Source organism: Hevea brasiliensis, chromosome 4 (assembly GCF_030052815.1).
Source record: "Hevea brasiliensis isolate MT/VB/25A 57/8 chromosome 4, ASM3005281v1, whole genome shotgun sequence".
NCBI lineage: Eukaryota > Viridiplantae > Streptophyta > Magnoliopsida > Malpighiales > Euphorbiaceae > Hevea > Hevea brasiliensis.
The window spans coordinates 3,492,919-3,514,576 of NC_079496.1; the positions used below are offsets into that span (position 1 = coordinate 3,492,919).

Consider the following 21,658-nt stretch of genomic DNA (forward strand, 5'->3'; position numbering starts at 1 on the left):
GGCGGTCACATTTCCGATCTCTCCTCACAAAGAATTGAATTAATGCCGAGTCCTCATATTCATTAAAGCCTCGCGATCTTTCAAATCATTTACCGACCTCTCAAACCCGTTGTCGAATTTCCGACTGTCAAGTATATTCTGATCTCTGTTGATAAATAAAATGAATCGCACTAGATCTTTTCCTACCGCTTTATTGCCGACCTCCTTTCGGAAGATTAAGAGCTAAAGTTTTGTCGGTTTAACGAGTTCCGATCTTAAGTGTTCAAGTTAAATTTTCAATTTTAATCAAGTCCTGTTCAGCATTTCTCCCCCACCGATCTCATGCTTATTGTGCTTTCCGATCTTTTATACTTAGATTAATAATGGCATTTAGTTCATGTTTCGCTATGCTCATACAATCAAATACTTAGGCAATTCAAAGATTTTCCAATCACATCCATTCATTGAACAAAAGAGATATTCCATTTCATTTCATAATTTGTACAAGTTATTCGGCTGGGGGATCACCCCCAGCCTGATTTACATTCTGCTCACTCTCTCTCTCTTCCTCGCCCTCCTCCTCACTATCTTCACCATCGCCCGGAGCAGTGTCGTCCATCCAAGAGAAGTCCTCTTCAGGATAGCGCATTTGGAGGTTTGCCAAGAGATCCTTATGAGCATTCACATAGGCTCCGGCTATTCCCGACACCATCTCTTCATCCTTTTCCTTAAGCTCTTTGTCTTTCTCCGAAAGCTCCTTATCCTTCGCGTTAAGCTCCTCTACAAGTTGAGCGACCTGAGCGGCTTCGTTGGCCTGAAGTGCCTGGACTTCTCTGAGAGCCCGTTCACTTTCAGCCAAGTCACGAGACCTTTCGGACACCGGTCTTCATGGTACTTCGCCTCCCCTCGACTTGAGATATATAATCCCGAGCGGATGAGAGTTGGGATCGGAGGGAAGCCAATTCCTGATTTTTCTTCCCGACCTCCTTACCCAGGCGCTGAATCTTTTCCCGAATCATGGTCTGGTTCACCAGACACTCCACGTTTAGGCTCATGGTTCGAGTCAAGATATCATCGAGACCACTCCGGGATAGCCTGTCCCGATCCTCCTGAAAGAAGATGGTAGATCCCAGGACTTTGGCAAAATCGGGGTTCTCCCTAACAGTCCGGTTATTCTTCAAGCAGTCGATCAGTATTTGAGCGCCACGAGAAGAGGTCCTCCCAGAAGCTTCAGTAGGCTCCCTTTCCGTGCTTGGAATAACTGAGAGAGGCGGGGGCTGCTCTTCCGATCTAGGAGGAGATCTCGGCGGCTTCGGTGGTCGGACCGAAGGTTGAGGTGGGTCTCTTTGTATCTCCCTGTGTTCGTGGCCGGTGTTTGAAGTCGTTCAACGCTTCATCTCCTTTACTTTCTAGAAGATCTCTTTGTCCTTCTTCCGCTTCCTAGAACCTCACCACCCGCCATACCGCACAAAGAAAAGGTTAGTGAGATCTCTAAGGTCCCGAACTGAGATATAGAAAATACCAATGCCGAGGTCAGAGAGCGGAAGTTCGCGAGCTTGGCCGGTGATCAGTTGCATGGTCCAATGGTGCAGTTCGGCAGTCACCGCATTTGGACAGGAATATTTTAGAGTGGCGGCCTGACTTTTCAGCTCCATCACTATTGAGCTTTCCTCTTGACTCAAGGTAATGTGCTTCGGAAGCAGGGGCCCCTGGTACCACCAGCTACGAGGAAAGTCCTCAAAGCAGCTCGGATCTTTACTCCTCAGAATGAAGAACCGGTTCTTCCAATTCTTAAGGGATGAGGGCAGATCGGAAAAGAGTCCGCAATGAGGCTTCGCCTGAAAGAACCAGTGTTCGTCATCCTTTCGGCGAGTTAGTCTGTGTAGCTCGGCGAACACCTTAGCCGTAGGTCTGATTCCCTTAGCTCGGCATAGACCTCGGAAAGCAACCAAGATCCGCCACGAGTTGGGGTGGATTTGAACAATGGATACTCGGTGAAATTTTAGGACCTCCTTATAGAAATCGTCTAGAGGGAACCTCAGACCGGCCTTTAACTGTTCCTCGTACACCATAACCATGTCATTCTCTTCAAAAGAGTGATCGACCCGAAGATCGCCATTGCACTTGATCAGCTCATATGAATCAGGACAAATGTTGTATTCTTGAACAAACGATTGCAGATCGGATTCCCGAAGAACCGACGGAAGCTCGTCTATAGGAAGGGTCTCTCTCCTTGAAGGTGGTGCAAGCCTTGATGGTATGACCCGACCCGACTGGAGCAGACCCTAGGGGTTTAGGTTGCACGCTGGCCCGATCGCTCTTCTTCATCGACGATGACCATGAGAACTGAATGGAAGGAGGTCTCGCCTCTCTCTGACCTTCGGCACCGCTCATTTTAAAAAAAAACAAAGAACTTAAACTAAACAGAGGATTAAAGCCCTTACCGAGTCCGATCGGCGTAAGAATCGAGAAAAGGAGAGAACTTCGAAGTTGCGAACAAGAGGCTGAGAAAGGAATGAGAGAACAACTGGCTAACCCTCCCACCCCTATTTATACTAGTCCGAGCATTTAATGCTCGCGAAGTTCTAGGCAGCGCATCGATTGGTGGGACTCGACAGCTGTTCTCAAATAACCGAATGTTCTGAGATCGGTTAATTAGAGATCGGCATAATGAGTTAAAAATTTTGAATAAAGGATCAGTTAAGTGTCATTCAGGTAAAGAATCAGATTGGATAATCACATTAGGGATCGGTAAATAATCAATGCAAAAACAATAAGATGATAACCGACAAAATGAAGTCTTTATTTCCAAAAGATCGGATTACATCATTTGGGCGATCTCTAGGGATCGGATTACACTAACATTGGATCACATCATTTCTGTGATCTCTAGAGATCGGATTGCATTGAAAATAAAATACATCCTTTGGGCGATCTCTAGGGATCAGATTACAATAAAGGTCTAACTACATCATTTGGGAGATCTCTAGAGATCTGATTACATTGAAGAATTACATCATTTGGGCGATCTCTAGAGACCGACGAAAATCCTATCTGAAGGGGCCGATCTAAGGATCAGTTTATAACTGATCCCAAGGATACCACCAGCCGATCTAAGGATCAGTTTATAACTGATCCCAAGGATATTGCCGACCGGATGCTTCATCCGCTGTCGGAACACCCAATGTGGATCAGAATCGCTGTCGGAACACTCAATGTGATGAGAAGCCGAATGAACTCAGTTGAGCAACTCGAGATCGGTACAACCGAGGCCCGCAATACGGATCGATCAAATCCAGTTCTCTCACCATCGTCAATTAGGATCATCCAATCACCGGGATCGTAAATTTTCAGTCGGTGAGAAAGGAAATCCATCGGAAAAAGATCAAAGCCTCAGTTATAGCCAGAACTTCTACCGGAGCAGCTAGAACAAGGTAAGTAAGAAATGAAGAGAGGAAAGTCAGATGAAGAAAATGTCTCCGCGATGTGGGTATATATAGGGAAAATGAGCATTTATTGTCGAGTTAAAACGGCGCACGCCGAGAATCGAGATGCAATTAATGCTTGGACCGAATCGGCATCGATCAAGGGATAAAAGAGATCGGAGATAGGAGATCGCATGAGAGATCGGAATAGGAGCTAGGGAGGGATCGGAAGACAAAAAGAATAAGACAAATCCCAATAACCGTCGCCGTAATCGGAGCCGAGGTAGTTAAAGCGTGGCACGAGATCTCCACCGACGCCTAAGAATCGCCCGCAATGCCGACAGTGCCGTGGTATGTCATGACACCCTGTACATCCCAATCTCCACCGTTGATCTCACTTGTAAGGATGAATCCGAACCCTTGGATCAAAAGAGAAGACGGCAATACCAGCGTTTTCACTCTTAGCCCTCGATCGTTCGGACAAGAGGACTCAAGACCGTCGATTAAAAGAGGAAAAGGACAAATATTCGAGAAGCGATCTCACCATTCGCTTTGATTCTCTTTAATTCTGAACATCCGATCATGTACTTCAAAATCTTGACCCTCCATCTCCTCAAAATAAACTCCGACCCTTCATGGGGAGCACCCGATTCCTATAAATACTGCATGAAAAACTGCTCGAGGACGGAAAAAAATATAGACAAGAGGTTGCTATTATCGTGGAGGAACTCTGAAACTTCATTCAGCTTTGTTACTCTGCTTTGTAGTGATTAAAAGACTTTTGAAACTAGTTTTCGTGGAGTGTTTTCTTGAAAAGATTTTGAATACCGAACTCTACATTTCAGCTTTGTTCATTATCCGGTCATACTCTCATCATCTCTCGCTTTCTTTTCCTCTGCTCAAGCTCAACTTCCTTCCACTGGTTCTTACCAGTTACCTTTTAGCTAAAGCATCTCTCGGTTTCACGACATCAACTCTCAGGCTGATCAATCCGCCATCTTCATCACTATTTACCACCTCATAGTTATTTCAATACATTTGGCTCCTCACAGACATCAACTCTCAGGCTGATCAATCCGCCATCTTCATCACTATTTATCACCTCACAGTCATTTCAATATATTTGGCTCCTCACAGGTAAGAGTTCATATTACTGTTTTATTAAGTATTTGCGTTTACTTTTCGCACTTTCTTTGTTCTCTTTACGTACGCGGTTTTCTCTAAGTTTATTCTAAGCAAAAAATCTCAAAGAACGTTACTCTCGAATTATCTCTTTAGTGATCGGTCCATCATTTCATCAATTTTCGTCATTTCTGAATACGAGCTTTTAGCTCCTAGTAGCGTGTAAGTGGTCAGGCAAAATATAGGTATCTGCAACTTAAGGGTCTCTTTTAAAAGAGAAAGCTTGAATAACACGTCAGGAAAATAGCCAAACTATTAGGCTGACGTGAACGGGAATTCGGCAAGATACCATGAAGAGGAATAAAACCAAAATAAACTAGACAGAACAGATCGGACATTAATAGGTATGCGTGAAATGACTACATGGAAGGTCGGTAAATCAAGTTTAGTATTACCCATTTAGTCATAGGGTATCAAGAAACCTTATCTCCAGCATTTTTGAATGCCAGAAACCTTAGTTTTAGGTTCTTGTGACATGTAGCTGAAATTGAAATTCGGGAGATCGGCAAAGCCCCTTCCAGGCTCCTGCTAATCCGAAAGAGATCGGAGGAGAGTTCTTATCCGGTCTCAGCTTAAAATTTTAATAAATACTTAATAGAGATTGGAGGAGAGTTCTTATCCGACCTCAATTCAAAATTTTTAATAAATATTTAAAAGAGATCGGAGGAGAGTTCTTATCCGGTCTCAGCTTAAAATTTTAATAAATGCTTAATAGAGATTGGAGGAGAGTTCTTATCCGGTCTCAGCTTAAAATTTTAAAAGAGGTCGGAGGAGAGTTCTTATCCGATCTCAAATTAAAATCTCTAATAAATATTTATTAGGGATCAGAAGAGAGTCCTTATCCGATCCCCAACCAAAATTTTAATGAATATCTAAAAGAGGTTCGGAAGAGAGTTCTTATCCGATCTTCTAAATTAAATTTTAAATAAAACCTTCCTTTTCAAGTAAAATTAACATACAAAAGTAATTCACTAAGGTTGTCTCATTTACTTATGTATCTGGGCGATCCTAATCAGTGAAAAATCAAACATTCCTTTTACCAAAAGGACTAACATTCCCATCCGAGCCCTCCTAACTAATCTACAAAGGACGCAAAACTAAATCTACTTACCCTTATCAAGGGACGAGGTGGGGTGCCTAACACCTTCCCCACCCGTTTACGGACCCCGAACCTAGAATCTCTGTTTTGAAGTGGTTTCATTTTTAATTTATCTTCCTGAAGGGTTTTCTTTAGTTCCCCTCAAAACTAAGGTGGCGACTCCTCACTTTTTCCCACTTCGGTGAGTGAATGTCCGGGCGACCGCAAAATCCCATTGCGACATATAGTATTCATCTGTAAGCAAATGTACGTATGCTTTGCACTTGTCCTATTAAGGGATCCTGTGCATCAGAAATACATGCTGTTTTTGGTGCTAAGAAGCTACAGTCCTACTAAGGACTCTCAGCCTGAGAGTACCTATGGAAAGGGAAGCGGCATTGAGTATGAGTATTGTATGCAGTATGTATTAAAGAGGCTTCCAGCCCCACTTGGTGAACACACATTCTCTTAATAAAAAGGTAAAAGTTTTGAAGTAGGATTGATGGTTGATTAATTAGTTTGAATCCCTCCCTAATGTAATCGTTATGGTTGTGCATGTGAACATAAAAAAGCGAAAAGGGGAGAGGACAGAGGAAGGTGGCGCTGCTGCAGCGTTGAGTTAGCAATTATGAAAGCAGAAAAAATTGGATGGATGGGATATGGATCCATCAATGTCGATGGACCCATTACTTCAATTATAAACCTGAGAATCATAATTTTCTTTTTTTGAAATTAAGAATAATAATTCTTTTCCAAAGTTGAAATGAAATATAACAGCTAAACTAATTTGGTTTTTGTTTATTTTTTTTATTTAATTTTAATAAAATTTAAAATTATAATATTAAAAAGATTCTAATACCATTAAATTACAATTCATTAATGATTTTTTTTTTCCTTAAAACATCCCTTTCAAGTTTTGATCACATTTCACTGTTACAGCGTGTCCTACATTTCTACTACTGTAAATTGAATCATAGAAGTTTTGGCCCATTGTGACCCAAATATGAAACTCATGTTTTGAGGTTCACTAAAAATGGGCTTGGCCCATAATGAAATTATCTTCCAGGCCATCTAATGCTAATAAATTTGGGAATTCAATTATATATATAAATCCATGAAAGGTTGAAAATTCCTCATTTACTATAATCATTCATTTTGAAATCCCAATTTAAGAGGTGGGATTTTGTGAAATCTTCATTTCAGTGATTTTTTTTAATCATTCTTTGATTACAAAAATTAATGCCCATTCAAATTTATATATTATGCTAAAAAAGGGAAATTTATTATATACATTCATGGCCCATATTGAAATCATCTTCTCTCTTTATACAATTAGATTAAAAAGATAAAAAAACGCATGTAACAGCAAATAATAACCTCTTATTTCATAAATTTCACTATTAATTACAAGTGTGGTTATATCTTTTTGGAGAGCTTTACTTAATGTTAAAGGACTTACAGAACTAGCTAGGGTACACTATGGTACATATTTGATATAAATTATATATATTGTCCCTTTAAAAAAAAGGAAAGGGTGAAAAAAATGCTGAATACTTTTATTCGTTTTGTTGCATTGAAGGATTGCATAATTTCTTGATTAATTATGACTAGTCTGATTGAAATCGTTTTCTCTACCATATGTTGTTACATCCAAGGAGGCATATATATGGAGAGAACGATGGTTCAAAAAATCATTAATGAATTTGCAAGCTGACTAGCTTTTTCATTCTTTTTAATTGAATAATGATAAATTTTTAAATATATATAATGTGATGAATGGAGTTTTATAATATTTGAAATTGTGAAATTGAGAATTTTAAAATTTTTAAAAGATTTAGTAAAAAATTTTAGATAATTATGCTTTTATATGAGATAATATTTTAATAGTTAAAATTTGGAAATAGTTAAATAAAAATTGATATTTAGTATGATAAATTAATAAAGATAAAAAAGAAGTTATGCTACCTGACAATTTTTTAAGCCCTCTCATTAAATTAAATCTCACATCCTTATAAAGTAATGTTAAATGATTTTTTTTTTTTTAATAAGCAAGTAATAAGATACGATTATAGATGTTCTCTGTTAGAAGAAAGAATACAAGTAATGAAGAAAAGGATTGTGTATTTGTCTGTGTCCCATTTACAGAGATATTACATCTATTTATACATGAGAATATGAACTAATTTGGACAAGAATAATAATTGCTATAATTATGCTACACAAATCTCCTATAATCATCTTGATTCTTTGTAATTATGTTACACAAATCTCCTATAATCATCTTGATTCTTTGTAATTATGCTAACACCCCTCAAACTCAAGGTGGTAGCACAAAGCAACTTGAGTTTGCTTAAGAGATCCCGAAGCGGGAGGATGCGTTTTGGTGAATATATCAGCGGTTTGGCTGACAGAGGAGATAGGAATCAAACATATGGTGCCATGAGCAACATGATGACGTACAAAATGACAATCAATTTCGATGTGTTTGGTACGCTCATGAAATACATCATTATGAGAAATCTGTATGGCACTTCTATTATCGCAATGGAGTATTGTGGCGTAAGAATGAGTGACACCCAAATCGATTAATAACCACCGTAACCAAAGTAATTCGGATGTAGCATCGGAAGAGCACGATATTGATTACGTGCTAGAACGTGCAACAACGGTTTTGCTATGCCAAGAGATAAGAGAATTACCCAAGAAGAAACAATAACGATTGTAGAGCGACGATGCAGCCGATCACCACCAATCAAGATCGAGTAGCGGATAATACTAGGGAGGAGGTAGCGAAAAGTGCAAACCATGAAAAAGAGTGCCTTTGATATAACGAAGGATTGGCATCGCAGAGAAATGAGTTGAGCGAGGAGCGGACATAAACCGGTGACGGATGAACAAAGATATGAAATATCGGTCGAGTAATCGTGAGATAAACAAGACTCGACAAGTGTCGATATAAAGTAGGATCATCAAGAGGAGTGCCATCAAGAGGTGTAAGTTTGCAATTGAGCTCCAATGGGGTTGATCTTGTTTTGCTATCGATGATGCACCTTTCGAGAAAGTAAGTCGGATGCATACTTGGCTTGAGATAGATAATAGCCATCAATTTTGAGAAACTTCAAGGCCCAAAAATAGCCGAGAGAACCAGTCTTTCATTTCAAAATGTTGATTGAGATAATGTTGTAACTCTAAAATACGGATGAATCATCTCATGTTATTATCATATCATCAACATATAGAAGCAGAAGAACAATACCACTGTAAGTTCGACGAGTGAATAATGAAGAATCATGTGGAATAGAGAGAAAACCAAGTTGAGCAAGAGTGGAACTAAAATTGGCAAACCATTCCCTGGGAGCTTGTTTTAATCCATATAAGTCTCTCAGAAGTTTGCAAACCTTATGAGGAGAATGATAACCAGGAGGAGGATGCATATAAACCTCTTACATTAAATCACCAAGAAGAAAAGAATTAATAACATCCATCTGGAAAAGTTTCCATTCTGACTGCAGCAATAGCTAAGAGGCGAATAGATGTTAATCGGGCCACTGGAGCAAAAGTTTCCTCATAGTCGATACCATACTCTTGAGTGTACCCTTTGGCTACTAAGCGAGCTTTGTAGCGTTCAATAGTTCCATCAGAACGGGTCTTGATTTTGTAAATCCATTTGCAACCAATAGGAGTCTTGTTTGGTGGAAGATCAACTAAATCCCAAGTATGAGTTTTCTCTAAAGCCTGAAGTTCATCAGTCATAGCTTGCTGCCAAAGAGGGTCAGTACTTGCCTCACGATAAGAATGAGGCTCATGAAGGGTTGCAATAGTAGAGTAACAATGAAAATCAGATAATGAGGAGTTTCTCTTACACGGGTAGAAACGGCGAAGAGTAGTGCTAGGAGGAGATGCAGCGCAGTCTTTGGATCAACAAGCTGGTCTTGATTCAACGAGGCAGTGTAGTTGGGATAAAATTGAGCACATCACAATCACATGGATCAGGACTTGGAAACAGCTCTTTGGAGGAGTCAGTGAAAAATAGAGAGTCGATGTGTGAGTGATGATATTTGTAAAGAGAATAGAACATAGTATTTTCCCAATATGTAACATGACGATAGATGCGTAACTTATTAGAAACAGGATCCCAACAACGATACCCTTTGTGTTCAATGCCATAACCAAGAAAACAACATAGACGAGCACGGGGTTCTAATTTGGTATGTTCATGAGGTTGTAAAAGAACAAAAGAAACACATCCAAAAGGTTTAAGGATGGAATAGTCAGGAGGTTGTCCAAACAACTTTTCAAAAGGAGATAAATTATGAAGAACCAAGGTAGGAAGACGATTAATAACATAAACAGCATGAAAAGCTGCTTCTCCCCAAAATTTTTCGGACATGAGGCGAAAGAAGAAGAAATGCGTCTGAGAATCTAGAATATGGAGATGCTCGCGTTCGGCTCTACCATTCTGTTGAGATGTGTGAGGACAAGAACGTTGAACAACGGTGCCTTGTTGACTAAGAAATCAAGCAAAGAAGAATCCGATATTCCATGGCATTGTCTGTTGGAGAATTTTAATGTCACAAGAGAATGAGTTTTAATCATTTTTGCAAATGTGATGTAAATTTGTGATAACTCAGATCGATGTTTCAAAAAATATATCCAAGTAAATCGAGAATAATCATCAATAAATATTACAAAATAACGAAAACCATTTATTGAAGAAATAGGAGAAGGACCCCAAATGTCAGAATGAATTAAACCAAAAGGAGTGTCTGAAGTAGTATTATTATGGGAAAAAGATAATGCAGGTTGTTTTGCAAGCTGACAATTTAAACAATTAAATGACTCAAACTTAGTAGATCCTAATAATCCACGAGAAATTAAAGGTTGAATTTCTTGGTAGAAGCATGACCAAGGCAGAAGATGCCATTGGTGAATGGAGGAATTAGGGATTGTAGCTGCAGACACAAATCTACGAGGAAGATGTAAAGATGTAAGCTCAAATAATCGACCCACTCTGCGACCCTCCCAAGAATGCATCCCGTTTGTGGATCCTGTGCACTGACACCATGGTGAGAAAAATAACATTTAGTCCTTTTTCACAAGCGACCAACAGAAATAAGATTGAGTGCCAAATTAGGGATATAATAGGTGTCAGGGAGATGAAGATTTGAGGTAGACACATGACCGGTATGTGTGATGTTCATTTTAGTACCATTTGCAGTATGGATTGGTGGTAAGGAAGATACAGTTTCTGAGAAGACAAGAATTTAAGATTAGTGGTCATATGATTACAACATGCAGAGTCAAAAGCCAATAAGAATTACCGGAGTGGCGGACATGGCGCAGGAGACTTAGAAGAGATAACCTGTTTGAATAGTGCCTCAAGATCACTCATGGTGATGGCAGTAGAGCCCTCAGTAGCAGCAACAGCAGTGAGAGGAAGATCCAGGCTTTGAGACATTCTTGAATTTAGAATGCCCTCCTTTTGATCTTGGAGGCGTGTGGGACAATGTTCAAGAATATGACCGTAACCATGACAATATCGCATTTTATGGTAGGACAATATGCAAAAGCATGACCAATTTGATTACAATTCTTACGAGTTGATTGCCAGATTTCTGATGTGAGGATCGAGTAGTTGCAAGAGCAGCTTCAAATTGAGGAGTTTTATCCAAACCGAGACGAGTCTCTTCAAAAATAATCTCTTGAATAGCAGTTTCCAATGATGGGAGTGGACTTCGATGTAGCAAGGACGCTCGAACGGCCTCATATTACGATCGAAGAGCCATTAGAACTTGAATGAGATGAAGATGATCTTCACCGATTTTGGCACGAGATATTTGATTCCAAATAGGTTGGACACAGGCAAGAAAATCATTCACGATTGACTCGCTTCTTGTTTCAGATTATGAAGAGTAGTCCACAACCGATAATAGTGGGCAAGTCCAATTGGTGCGATATCGATTAGCCAAAAATCCCGATTTCTTTTGCGAGTCATAATTAGCAAGCGGATGTGGATGGGCGAGAGGTATTGCGAAACGGTGATGATCGATGATTTTACTATCCCAATCCTCAAGGCGGTCGACAAATTTTGCATCAGTTTCATCGTTCTCTCTTGTCGGCGTAGTGATATCTCCGGTAACAATACGCCAAAGCTTGCGACCTATCAAAAAACTTTTCATTCCTTGAACCCAAAGATTATAGTTGGAACCGATCGAAGCTGTTGCAATAGGTTTTGAAATATCGATTTCTCCATTGATAACAAGATGAGGAAAAAAAATGGTATAATAATAGGTATGAAAGAATGAACGAGCAGGTTGTAGAGAGAGCGAGAGACCCCAAAAACTAGAAATAAAAGTTTTATGGCTCACGATACCATGTTAGAAGAAAGAATACAAGTAATGAAGAAAAGGATTGTGTATTTATGCATGTCCCATTTACAGAGATATTACATCTATTTATACATGAGAATATGAACTAATTTGGACAAGAATAATAATTGCTATAATTATGCTACACAAATCTCCTATAATCATGCTGATTGCTGTAATTATGTTACACAAATCTCCTATAATCATGCTGATTGCTGTAATTATGCTAACATTCTCATTGCTTGATCTTGTGATAAAATATACCATTTCAACAACCATCAAAGTCCTTTTGTTTTCTTTATGCTCAAGAAAGTCCAAGGCAAATTGACAGCAAAACTACTACATGTAATTTGTGTAAACTTTCTCAGGAAATAAGAAGCTTTGCTGAACTTCGACTGCAAGTTCCTCCACACTTAACTGACATTCCAGCCCTATCTGCAACAACAAATCATATTTATAACCAAAGGTACGTAAGATACAACTATTTCATCAACCTGCAGTTACTATACTATTAAAGAAAAGAAACCATGCATTATTACTAACAAGAAAATTCCTATAAACGTTTTACGGAGAAGTGGTGAAATAATTAATGTTGTGCACTTGAGACGTACAGAGGACCTTGTCAGTGTACGTGTTGGCTAGGCAATTAAGTGTAGGGTCTACCAATGAAAGTGAGCCTGACAAGTACTTCTCCACAGAATCTTCATCAAAGTGAAAATGACATCGAGAACGAAGAATTAGGCATCAAGAACTACAAGAATCTCCTTTAAGATAATATATAGGGCGGATTACTTTTAGTCTCACTCAAAATTCTCCAACGAATTTACACTAGTAATAAGCACTTTATTAGCTTAGGTTTATAATGAAAGTGTTATGTAATAGAATAGTGGCACAGTATACCTTGACGACAAAGGAGTAGAGAACAGTGTCTTCCATGCTACTTATGTTCAGATGAAGGACCTCAAAGGAAAGTTTTTCCAAGATATTGATTATCCTCACAATTTGACCTGGCATTGGCCTCGATAATATTTTCAAGATCACGTTTGATCCCGAAATCTTTGCTTCCACATCCGCAACTGAAGAGTTGGAGCATGCGGTTAGTTCCTTAACATTTTCTTGCCCATGGGGGGGGCTCTGATCAGGCTGAAGAGTAATTAGCTGCAGTGGCCTAGGGCTAGGGCTAGGACTAGGGCTTAAACTCTTCCTTCGTTTCTTGGACTCCAGAGCCTGCAGAACTTGATGCAATTCTTTTATAAACTCTATAACACCCCCTATTATAGATGCTTGGTCCCCCTAATCATAAAAGCAAAAACATTCTTAATTAGCTCATAACTGCAAAGAAATTAAAGAAGTTGTTTCTGTGAATACTGGGAGAAAGATATAAATAGTTGAAAAAGATATAAAGAGTTGAATACCCTTCTGATATAGAAACAAGGGGTCAAGGAACGTAAGACCTTGAGATGCTCATTCATCTGTCTTCTCCGGTTTCTTTCTATAGTTATGTGAGACATCTTTCTGGTTCAAAACAAGACTATATATATATATATGTTCTCTGTTTAGGTCTCGCTGTTAGGTTTTCAAGAGTCTTGTCTATTTATAGGGCAGGAAACTAAGAATGAGACTCCAAAAATCACTTTCTCGGTTGGATATTAAATGCTCTATGTTGCAGTCCCGTGAGGTTCTTGGTCACTCACTTGCCATCTCTCTCTCTCTCTCTCTCTCTCTTGTGTAGATATTACATCTCACGTTTATTACCTTGGGTCACTTACATGACCTGCGTGAGTTAAAACAAGGGGGAAGGTAGGTGTTTCTTAACTTCCTGTATTTCTTCATGCACATTCCCCTCTTATCACACCTGTCATTGCATGCTTATTTTTATGTGAATTTAAGTGTATACATTCTCTCTTTCTTGGTTTATTTTCATTTTCAGAAAGGGATATATACGTGTATATATCGCATTGACCTTACAAAAACAAATCATCTATAGCTGTCAGATGTATACATATATAATACTGCGAAAGTCCTTACTCCTTAGCAGCAGTCCTCATCGCGTGATTTCGATGATATCTGTTGATGGTGATGTAGTTTGATATGTTCAGTCATTGTGGGACATAGGAATAGTAGTATGTGACTTTTTTTTTTCCTTTTTAATTAATATTTCTTCATCTTGCGTATTATAATAATATAATAATAATAATAAAAAAAATTTTCTTCATATGTAGGTGATTATTATTCAATTCAATTTCTTCACAAGTGGTTTTTGATTGATTTGGTTTCCAAGTTGAATTAATTACGATTCTGAAGCGAGCCACGATCTGATTTAATTCAATGTGATACTAGTTTGAGCTAAAGTAAGAAAAATATCTCTGGAAGCTTAGTAGACGTTACATGATAATTAAAGAAAATGTATACTAGTTCATCAAGTGGCTGCTAAAGGATCTTGGCCATCCTCTAATCCTTCTAAAATCTGACTTCTAGCTCAGAACTAAGAATTTCTACCAACAAAGAAATGACCCTGCCACCTGCTTCATTATTATGATGTGTCGTTCTTCTAATTTCTTGGTGAAACACACAACTCAAACCCTTTATGAAGGGTGGCTTCAATTATCATTTACCCCATTAATCTCGATATGGATCAAGTATTTAGTGGTAGTTATCTGATAAACTTGCAAAAAATCCAAAAAAAATGGTTAACATTGCAAGTAGTAGAGAAGTATTCACCAGAGCGTGATTTCCAATAAGCATAATGCAGTTAATTAAGGCACGACAGACTACTCACTTTTCTGTCCTTTTTCTTTTGTGCCAAAGTTCCCAGCCTATACCCACAAAGTAAAATTCAAGAGGATTTATATCAACATTAATTGTCTACCAAGGAGTGAAATGACAAATCACAAATGCAATCATGTACTACCATAATCTTCATTTTGCCTTTATAGTTTTTTTTTTTTAATTTTTAAATAAGTCTTTATAGTTTATACTTTTATTCTGTCATTGATTAATTACGTATATACACTTATCAAATTACTATTAGGCACCCAAATTGTTCGTTCAACATTATCTTCATTATCATTAATTTCCTCAACTCCTCTTCAATTATCATATGATATTAAGTTATTGATTTGAATATTAGCATAGAACACAAAAATCAAAAAGATCATTGTTTAACATCTAGGAAATTTCTACCATTGAAAAAAAAAAATTCAAAATATTAGATAACCAGTGTATTTGAAGTTTATACTATCAAGTGGTTGTGCTTTTTTTATCGACAAATTGCTGCATTTCTCCAATGACCAACAAATGCAGAATCTACAATGCTAAGCCTTTCCATGCCCTTGTCATCTTTGTTTGCGCATTATGATTGGATGCCTTGCAAAACAAATTACATGCTTGGTTAGGGTTGAAAAATGACAAATGACGTAACTTACTGATATGTAACAAGACGCATAGGAGCGTATCCCGTCAGTTACAGAGAGAGCACATTTACAAACGAACAAATTGAGAAACTTATCAAAATTAATCATTTAGCTGCATGTATACAATAATAATTGAAAAAATGGACCAATGTTGTTGGTTATAATGGAGTTTCATATGATAATACCTAACTTCTATTATAGGATAGAAGGATTAGTTCTCTGCAACAGATTGTTATTTTACTGCAGCAAGAGTGACAAACTTGTGTTTGATTTAAAGCTTTCAACAAGGCGAAAGAGATGTTAATCTTATAGCTTAAATCAGTAAAAACAAGACACATTTGCAGATTATAAACCCACAGAACATTGTTACTTTTACATCTTAAATATTTCATATGGTGTCCTACTCAAGCAGACATTGCAAATAAATGTATGTAAAAGTATCCAGGATGATGCACCTTGAAGAGAGTTCTCAAAGTCTTGCAATTGTGAGATAAAACCCGAGTTAGGAGCAGCCTGAGGTCGTCTACTCTTCACATGTCCAAGAGCTTGGGATAGGCTCATTCCATACTTTCTCATCAGATAACCAACAACAATTGTCACGCTGATAAGCAGGACAAATAAATTGCAGTAAGCTCAAAACAATTGGAGGCACAACATATCCAAATTCCAGCTTTTAAAATTTAAAGAAGCAAAATATTAATTATAGCATATTCTTTCTTTACAGGTATACAATACTCTTTCAATCATAAGCACCTTGAATCAAGGAAACCTTCATAGCATAAGGAAAAAAAAAGTGTAAATTAAGATGAATAGATAACAAGAAAATACATAAAGAAAAATTATAATTTATGAGGTATCTTCTAGGTCCCAACAATAAGATACTCGACCCCCTAGATATCTTTGATTAAATTCATACCATAATTAATGTGTTCAAGCATCTATCACCACTAATCCTTTCTTGCTCACTTCATTTCCATATCATTGTCACCCACAGTTGATGTCACTTGCAAGATGTCCATTTGTTTAGAGATTACCATGTGAAATTCAATACTGAATTTGCATTTGAACTCTAAGGTGTAAGAATAGGGCCAATCAAAACAAAATATTATTTGTCCCATAAACTCTTCAGATCAGAATTAAAAATCACCATTGTAATGTACAACACAAAGCTAACATATGTACCACACTACCACATGCCTTAAAGTTGAAACATAAGGTTCAACAAAGAAGTTGTATTAGCCAAAATTGCTTTTAATGAGTTAGAATTCTCAGCTTAAGGTGTCAGACCACTGTTTTGGAGCTACGGCCATTACAAAAAGAATTCCAAAGAGAGCCAATTCATTGATGCTTGATGTTTTAGATCAATTTAGTAGCAAGACTAAGAACACAGTCCTAGAATGCAAGTGACCTAGGTAGGGAAAGATATATCACCTTCTGGATTTTCCAACAAAGCAATGAATCAAAACACATCCACCCTGTCTTTTAGCTTCATCAATAAAACTGAAACACTCATCAAAGTATTGTCTCAAATTTGTGTCTTCTTTATCCGTAACTACCTCACAAAGAACACCATCAAGTTAAAGTGGGTATGGTTTTATGCAATTTTAAGCAACAAGCAGTCCTGAATCTAGATACTCAAATTTTCAAAAACCATTAAAACTGATGCGTAGCAAGGTCGGATTGGAACTACTTTTAAGGAAATATAAAAAGAAAATAATACTTATGGAATCATAAATATATACCATTAATAGAATAACACTCTAGAAAAGCTAAAGAAAATTACAACTAAGTTGAAAGTTAACTTCATAATGCAAGAAGTAGACTATAGAGTGAAGGGAAAAAAGCTCTTTTTAAAAGAAAGAGAGGAAAGCAGAAGGACAAAAAAAAAACCCTGAGAAAATGACAACTGAAGAATCATGATGTAGAATATCATCAAATCGGGCATTCAAAAGAAATAATATTCATCAGTAGAAGGATGTGAAACCATACCTCCAATCACTTTATATACAAAATCATTTCGATAAGCAGGAGCCAAAGAATTAGCTACTGTTAAGATATGTGTAATATTCTTGCTTTTTAGTACATCCTTATTATTAGCAGCACCAAAAGAACCCAAGAAGAGGCCCTGAAAATTATTATAAAAAAATTACAAAAAAGGTGCAAAATCCAGGCTACTGCAACAAAGGAAGCTTAAAACAGGACATCATTGAATAAAGCGCGAATTGCATATTGAATGATCAAACATCCAAGCATAATTACCTCTTCAATTTGACATGGGAGGTTGTCCTCCTTAAGGCATCTTGTCACATTTATAACTCGCCAAAGTGCAGCTATTTGATTCTTAATTGAATCATCAATTTTATCCATTGCTGGTAAGTGGTAAGAGCAAACTTCTCAATTTGCATTTAATATTTCTACTTCAAGAAAGGCATAAGACTAATAAGAATTTAAGAATTAAATCCTTGTCTTACTAATATTTCTCCATGCCAACTAACACAGGGAAGGAATAACTACTATAGATTTTTAAAGGATCACGCAAGAAAAAAAAAAAATAAAGATAACAACATGAGTACAATGTCACAGGCAAGAACCAAATTAAATCTCACTCAACAGAACAACCATTTGAAGAAAATATTATCATCTGTGCAATTAAAGGGGGAAAATAACTTGGGAAATTTTACGTTGTATGCATCTTTCTCCATTAAAGGAACAAACCATCTCAAATATTTCTAAAGAACTTGGCTGACCCACTCAAGACCATTTTGAATTATGCCACACAAAATTAGCATATAAGTAAACATTGTAAGGTGGGAAATCTAAATTGGGTAAAAACATACTCATATAGAACTATCAAGAAAGTATAAATTTTGGTCATAAATCTAACAAAACAAGAACTTTAAACTCTGTTACAGAATATAAGCGCTTCAAAAAAAGAAATTTGCATCCGGGCGTCCCAAATTTCCAGAATAAAGCGATATGGCACCCCAAAGAAAAGGGGAAAAAAGAAGGAAAAAAAAAAAAGAAACGACGAATCAAATGATTCATTAACAAATACATTGTCCATTTTCTCCGATCAGATTTGAAAGCTAAAATATTTACCTTACCTTCAGAGCTCTGTTGAAGAGAATAATGACAGGGGAAAATATTGTTGGCGGATCTTGATTCTGAATTATATTTTTATCATCCAATTGCAGCAATTGATTCTCGCCAAGAAAGGAAAATGTACAAAAGAAAAGAATATTCTTATTGTTATTGGGTTCATCACCATTTCATTACTCACCACTCGGGCTCATAGTTTCAGCTTCCAATTGGGCCTAAGCCTAATTTTACAGTGAATCCCAGCCCGTTAAATTGGCCCATTAATACCCAACAAGAGGCCGGTACGGCAATGGAATTAAAAATAATAATAATAATAATAATAATAACCTAGTGGATGTGAACCGCTGAAAAGTATAAAAATCTAGTCAGCAAAAGCTAAAAAGATCACAAACCTTATCCATTTTGCGTGGCAACTTCATCAATCTGCGTCGGTCCTCCGCGCTTCAATACATGGTATGCACGATGCCAAACTCTGTCTCCCTCTTCGTCAAACTCTTTGTCTCCCTCTTTTCCCCCTTACTAGTTCTCCTTCAATGGCTTCTGTCAAATTCTTTCTTCTGTCTTGCTCCTTTTTCTATTTTCTTTACCAAGTTCATGCTCAGACCTCCTTCCTACCAGATTCTGTACTTCTTCCTGTTACCAAAGATATCTCAACCTTCCAATACATTACCCAAATCGACTATGGCACCTCACAATTACCCACCAAGCTTGTAGTTGATCTCGGCAGTCCCTTTCTCTTGGTTGATTGTGTCTCAGGCCACGTTTCATTTAAACGTATAATTCCCAGTTGTTCAATCCAGTGCTCAATGGCAAAAGCCTTTCATCTTGGAAATAATAGTTGCTTTTCTGGTACTTCTAGGCCTGGAAATCATCCCTCAACTTGTGATATTTTCACAGAAAACGGTATCACACGGGTGATATCAAGAGGGGAGCTTGCAGAAGATATTGTAGCCGTACAAGCCGTAGAAGATGGTAAAATCATAAAAGTTGATCACTTTCTCTTCGTTTGTGGACCTACTTTTCTTTTAAATGGCTTAGCCAGAGGTGCCCAGGGGGTGTTAGGCCTAGGAAGGAGTCCAGTTTCATTGCCATCACAGCTTGCTGCAGCGTTTGATTTCCACAAGAAATTTGCTACCTGCTTGTCTTCCTCTAATGGCTTTATATTATTTAGAAATATGGGTAGTGATTCAATTTTTAGCTCAGAAATTTCAAGGTCACTAACCTACACACCTCTAGTCTCCAACCCAGGTGGTAATCCTCAAGAATATTTCATCAACGTGAGGTCCATCAAAATTAACGGCAAGCGATTGGCTCTAGGCCAAGAAGGCATTAAAGGAACAAAAATAAGCACAACTGTGCCTTACACCACTTTGGAGAGCTCAATCTATGGCACATTTGTGAAAGCTTACATAAAGGCTGCAAATGGCATGAATATGACAAGGGTTGCTCCTTTGGCCCCTTTCGGCCTTTGCTTTAGTTCAAAAGGTATTGGTGTCACAGAATTGGGTGCAAAGGTTCCTGCAATTGAGCTAGTGCTGCAGAGTGAGATGGTAAAGTGGAGGATACATGGGAGGAATTCTATGGTGGTTGTGAGTGAAGAGATGATGTGTTTGGGGTTGTTGGATGGTGGGCTGGACTCAAAAACCTCAATTGTAATAGGAGGGTTTCAATTAGAGGATACCTTTTTAGATTTTGATTTGGCAACTTTAATGTTAGGATTCAGTTTGCCTCTTCGGATGAGACAAACTTCTTGTTCTGACTTGCTGCTGGAATCCGCCACGCTTAAGGACTCTCTGTGAACGGGTGATGCCCTTTTTTTTTTACCCTTCTCTTTTCTTTTCTTTTTTCCATTTCCAAAGTAAAATTGGAAAAGTTATTGTACCCAAGGATTTTAGTTTTTATCCTTTCTGAGTGTATGAAGCTAATCCCAATCCCATAACAAATTTAGCCAAGTTTGTTTATTGCGAATTTACCTATAATATCTAGCGAAAAGTTGCAATTTCGCGGAGGGATTGCGATATAATTTTTATTAGTTTGATATTTTATATTTTTTTTATTAATAAATATTATTTAAATTGTTATTGATCATTAAATGATATTAATATAGTGAATACATTGTATTAATTTGATGGCGCATAAATAATACATTAATAATGTGTTTATCATGTAAATATTATATAAGTATTATATTTGTTATATGTCATTATGTTAATCTCATAAATTTATTACATGAGTATCATTTAATAATAACTAACGATTTTGATCGAAGAAAAATATGGACATCAATTTGATAAAATTGAACTATGATCCAACCACAAAATATTTTTTTATATTTTTCCCTAAGTTTTTTAGAAAAACATAAGTTTTTTAACTAATATCTTTATTATATTTATAAAATTATTTTTTAAAATAATTACTTAAATAATTATAATTTATTATTTTAATTTTCAAAATATTTCATATATTTATCTTTTTCAAAAATTTATTATTGCTATATTTTAATTAATAATTAAATTAATATTATATATTAATAATTAAATTAACGATAGTATATAACTTTTCATAAAAACGTAATCTACCTGAAGATATAATAAATTCTCAATATTTAGTTATAAAATTAACTAAATTAAATTAAAAAAATTAATATTTTTATTTGAACTATTAAATTTAATATATATATATATATATATATATATATATATATATATATATAATATAAATTATTTAACATATGTATAACAAACGTATACTTTGTATTAAAAACAAAAACTTATACTTTAAAATTATAACCCTAATATTAAAATATTATAAATTTTAATATTATAAAACTATAAATAAATTAAATTTTTAAAAAATATAAATATATTTAACTGTCTTAAAAAGTAAAAAAAAATATATTTATTATTTATGGATAGCTTTTTTTCTTTTTATTTTTGCTTTGATTTTAAGATAAGTAAAAATAAATTTTATTATATATATATAATGTAAAAATAATTACAGTTAAATATATAATTTAAACTAATATTTAATAAAGAAAAAAAAAATTGATAGACAAAATGGGTCAATTATTGCAATGAAGATAAGTTCGTTGACCTTCATCCATATGCTATATTA

At 36.5% G+C, this 21,658-nt stretch overlaps 3 protein-coding genes across 7 annotated transcripts; 1 reads left to right on the top strand and 2 right to left on the bottom strand.

The window, feature by feature from the left end:
• Window positions 1–12,298: 12,298 nt before the first annotated feature.
• On the bottom strand, window positions 12,299–13,865 carry LOC110640852 (transcription factor MUTE). Of its 2 annotated transcripts, none has more exons than XM_021792374.2 (3): window positions 13,448–13,860; window positions 12,933–13,325; window positions 12,299–12,467 (listed from the first exon to the last, which is right to left on the bottom strand). In XM_021792374.2, the coding sequence occupies exons 1-3, from the start codon at window positions 13,541–13,543 to the stop codon at window positions 12,372–12,374; spliced, it is 585 nt and encodes a 194-aa protein (XP_021648066.2). In that variant the 5' UTR covers window positions 13,544–13,860; the 3' UTR covers window positions 12,299–12,371. The 2 variants fall into 2 exon arrangements, with proteins under 2 accessions (XP_021648066.2, XP_021648067.2); XM_021792375.2 differs by lacking the exon at window positions 12,299–12,467 and adding an exon at window positions 12,485–12,733 and having other exon boundaries at window positions 13,448–13,865.
• A 1,260-nt stretch (window positions 13,866–15,125) lies between these two features.
• LOC131179126 (dual specificity protein phosphatase 1-like) lies at window positions 15,126–18,684 on the bottom strand. 4 transcript variants are annotated; one of them, XM_058145054.1, is made up of 6 exons: window positions 18,550–18,684; window positions 17,705–17,814; window positions 17,435–17,570; window positions 16,877–16,997; window positions 15,901–16,046; window positions 15,126–15,398 (listed from the first exon to the last, which is right to left on the bottom strand). In XM_058145054.1, exons 2-6 carry the CDS (start codon window positions 17,810–17,812, stop codon window positions 15,385–15,387), a joined length of 525 nt encoding a protein of 174 aa, XP_058001037.1. In that variant the 5' UTR covers window positions 17,813–17,814; window positions 18,550–18,684; the 3' UTR covers window positions 15,126–15,384. The 4 variants fall into 4 exon arrangements, with proteins under 4 accessions (XP_058001037.1, XP_058001035.1, XP_058001039.1 ...); XM_058145052.1 differs by having other exon boundaries at window positions 17,705–17,859; window positions 18,550–18,668; XM_058145056.1 differs by having other exon boundaries at window positions 18,545–18,668.
• A 269-nt stretch (window positions 18,685–18,953) lies between these two features.
• On the top strand, window positions 18,954–20,496 carry LOC110640833 (probable aspartic proteinase GIP2). Its single transcript, XM_021792353.2, has one exon. It carries the CDS (start codon window positions 19,000–19,002, stop codon window positions 20,341–20,343), a length of 1,344 nt encoding a protein of 447 aa, XP_021648045.2. The 5' UTR covers window positions 18,954–18,999; the 3' UTR covers window positions 20,344–20,496.
• The last annotated feature ends 1,162 nt before the right edge of the window (window positions 20,497–21,658 follow it).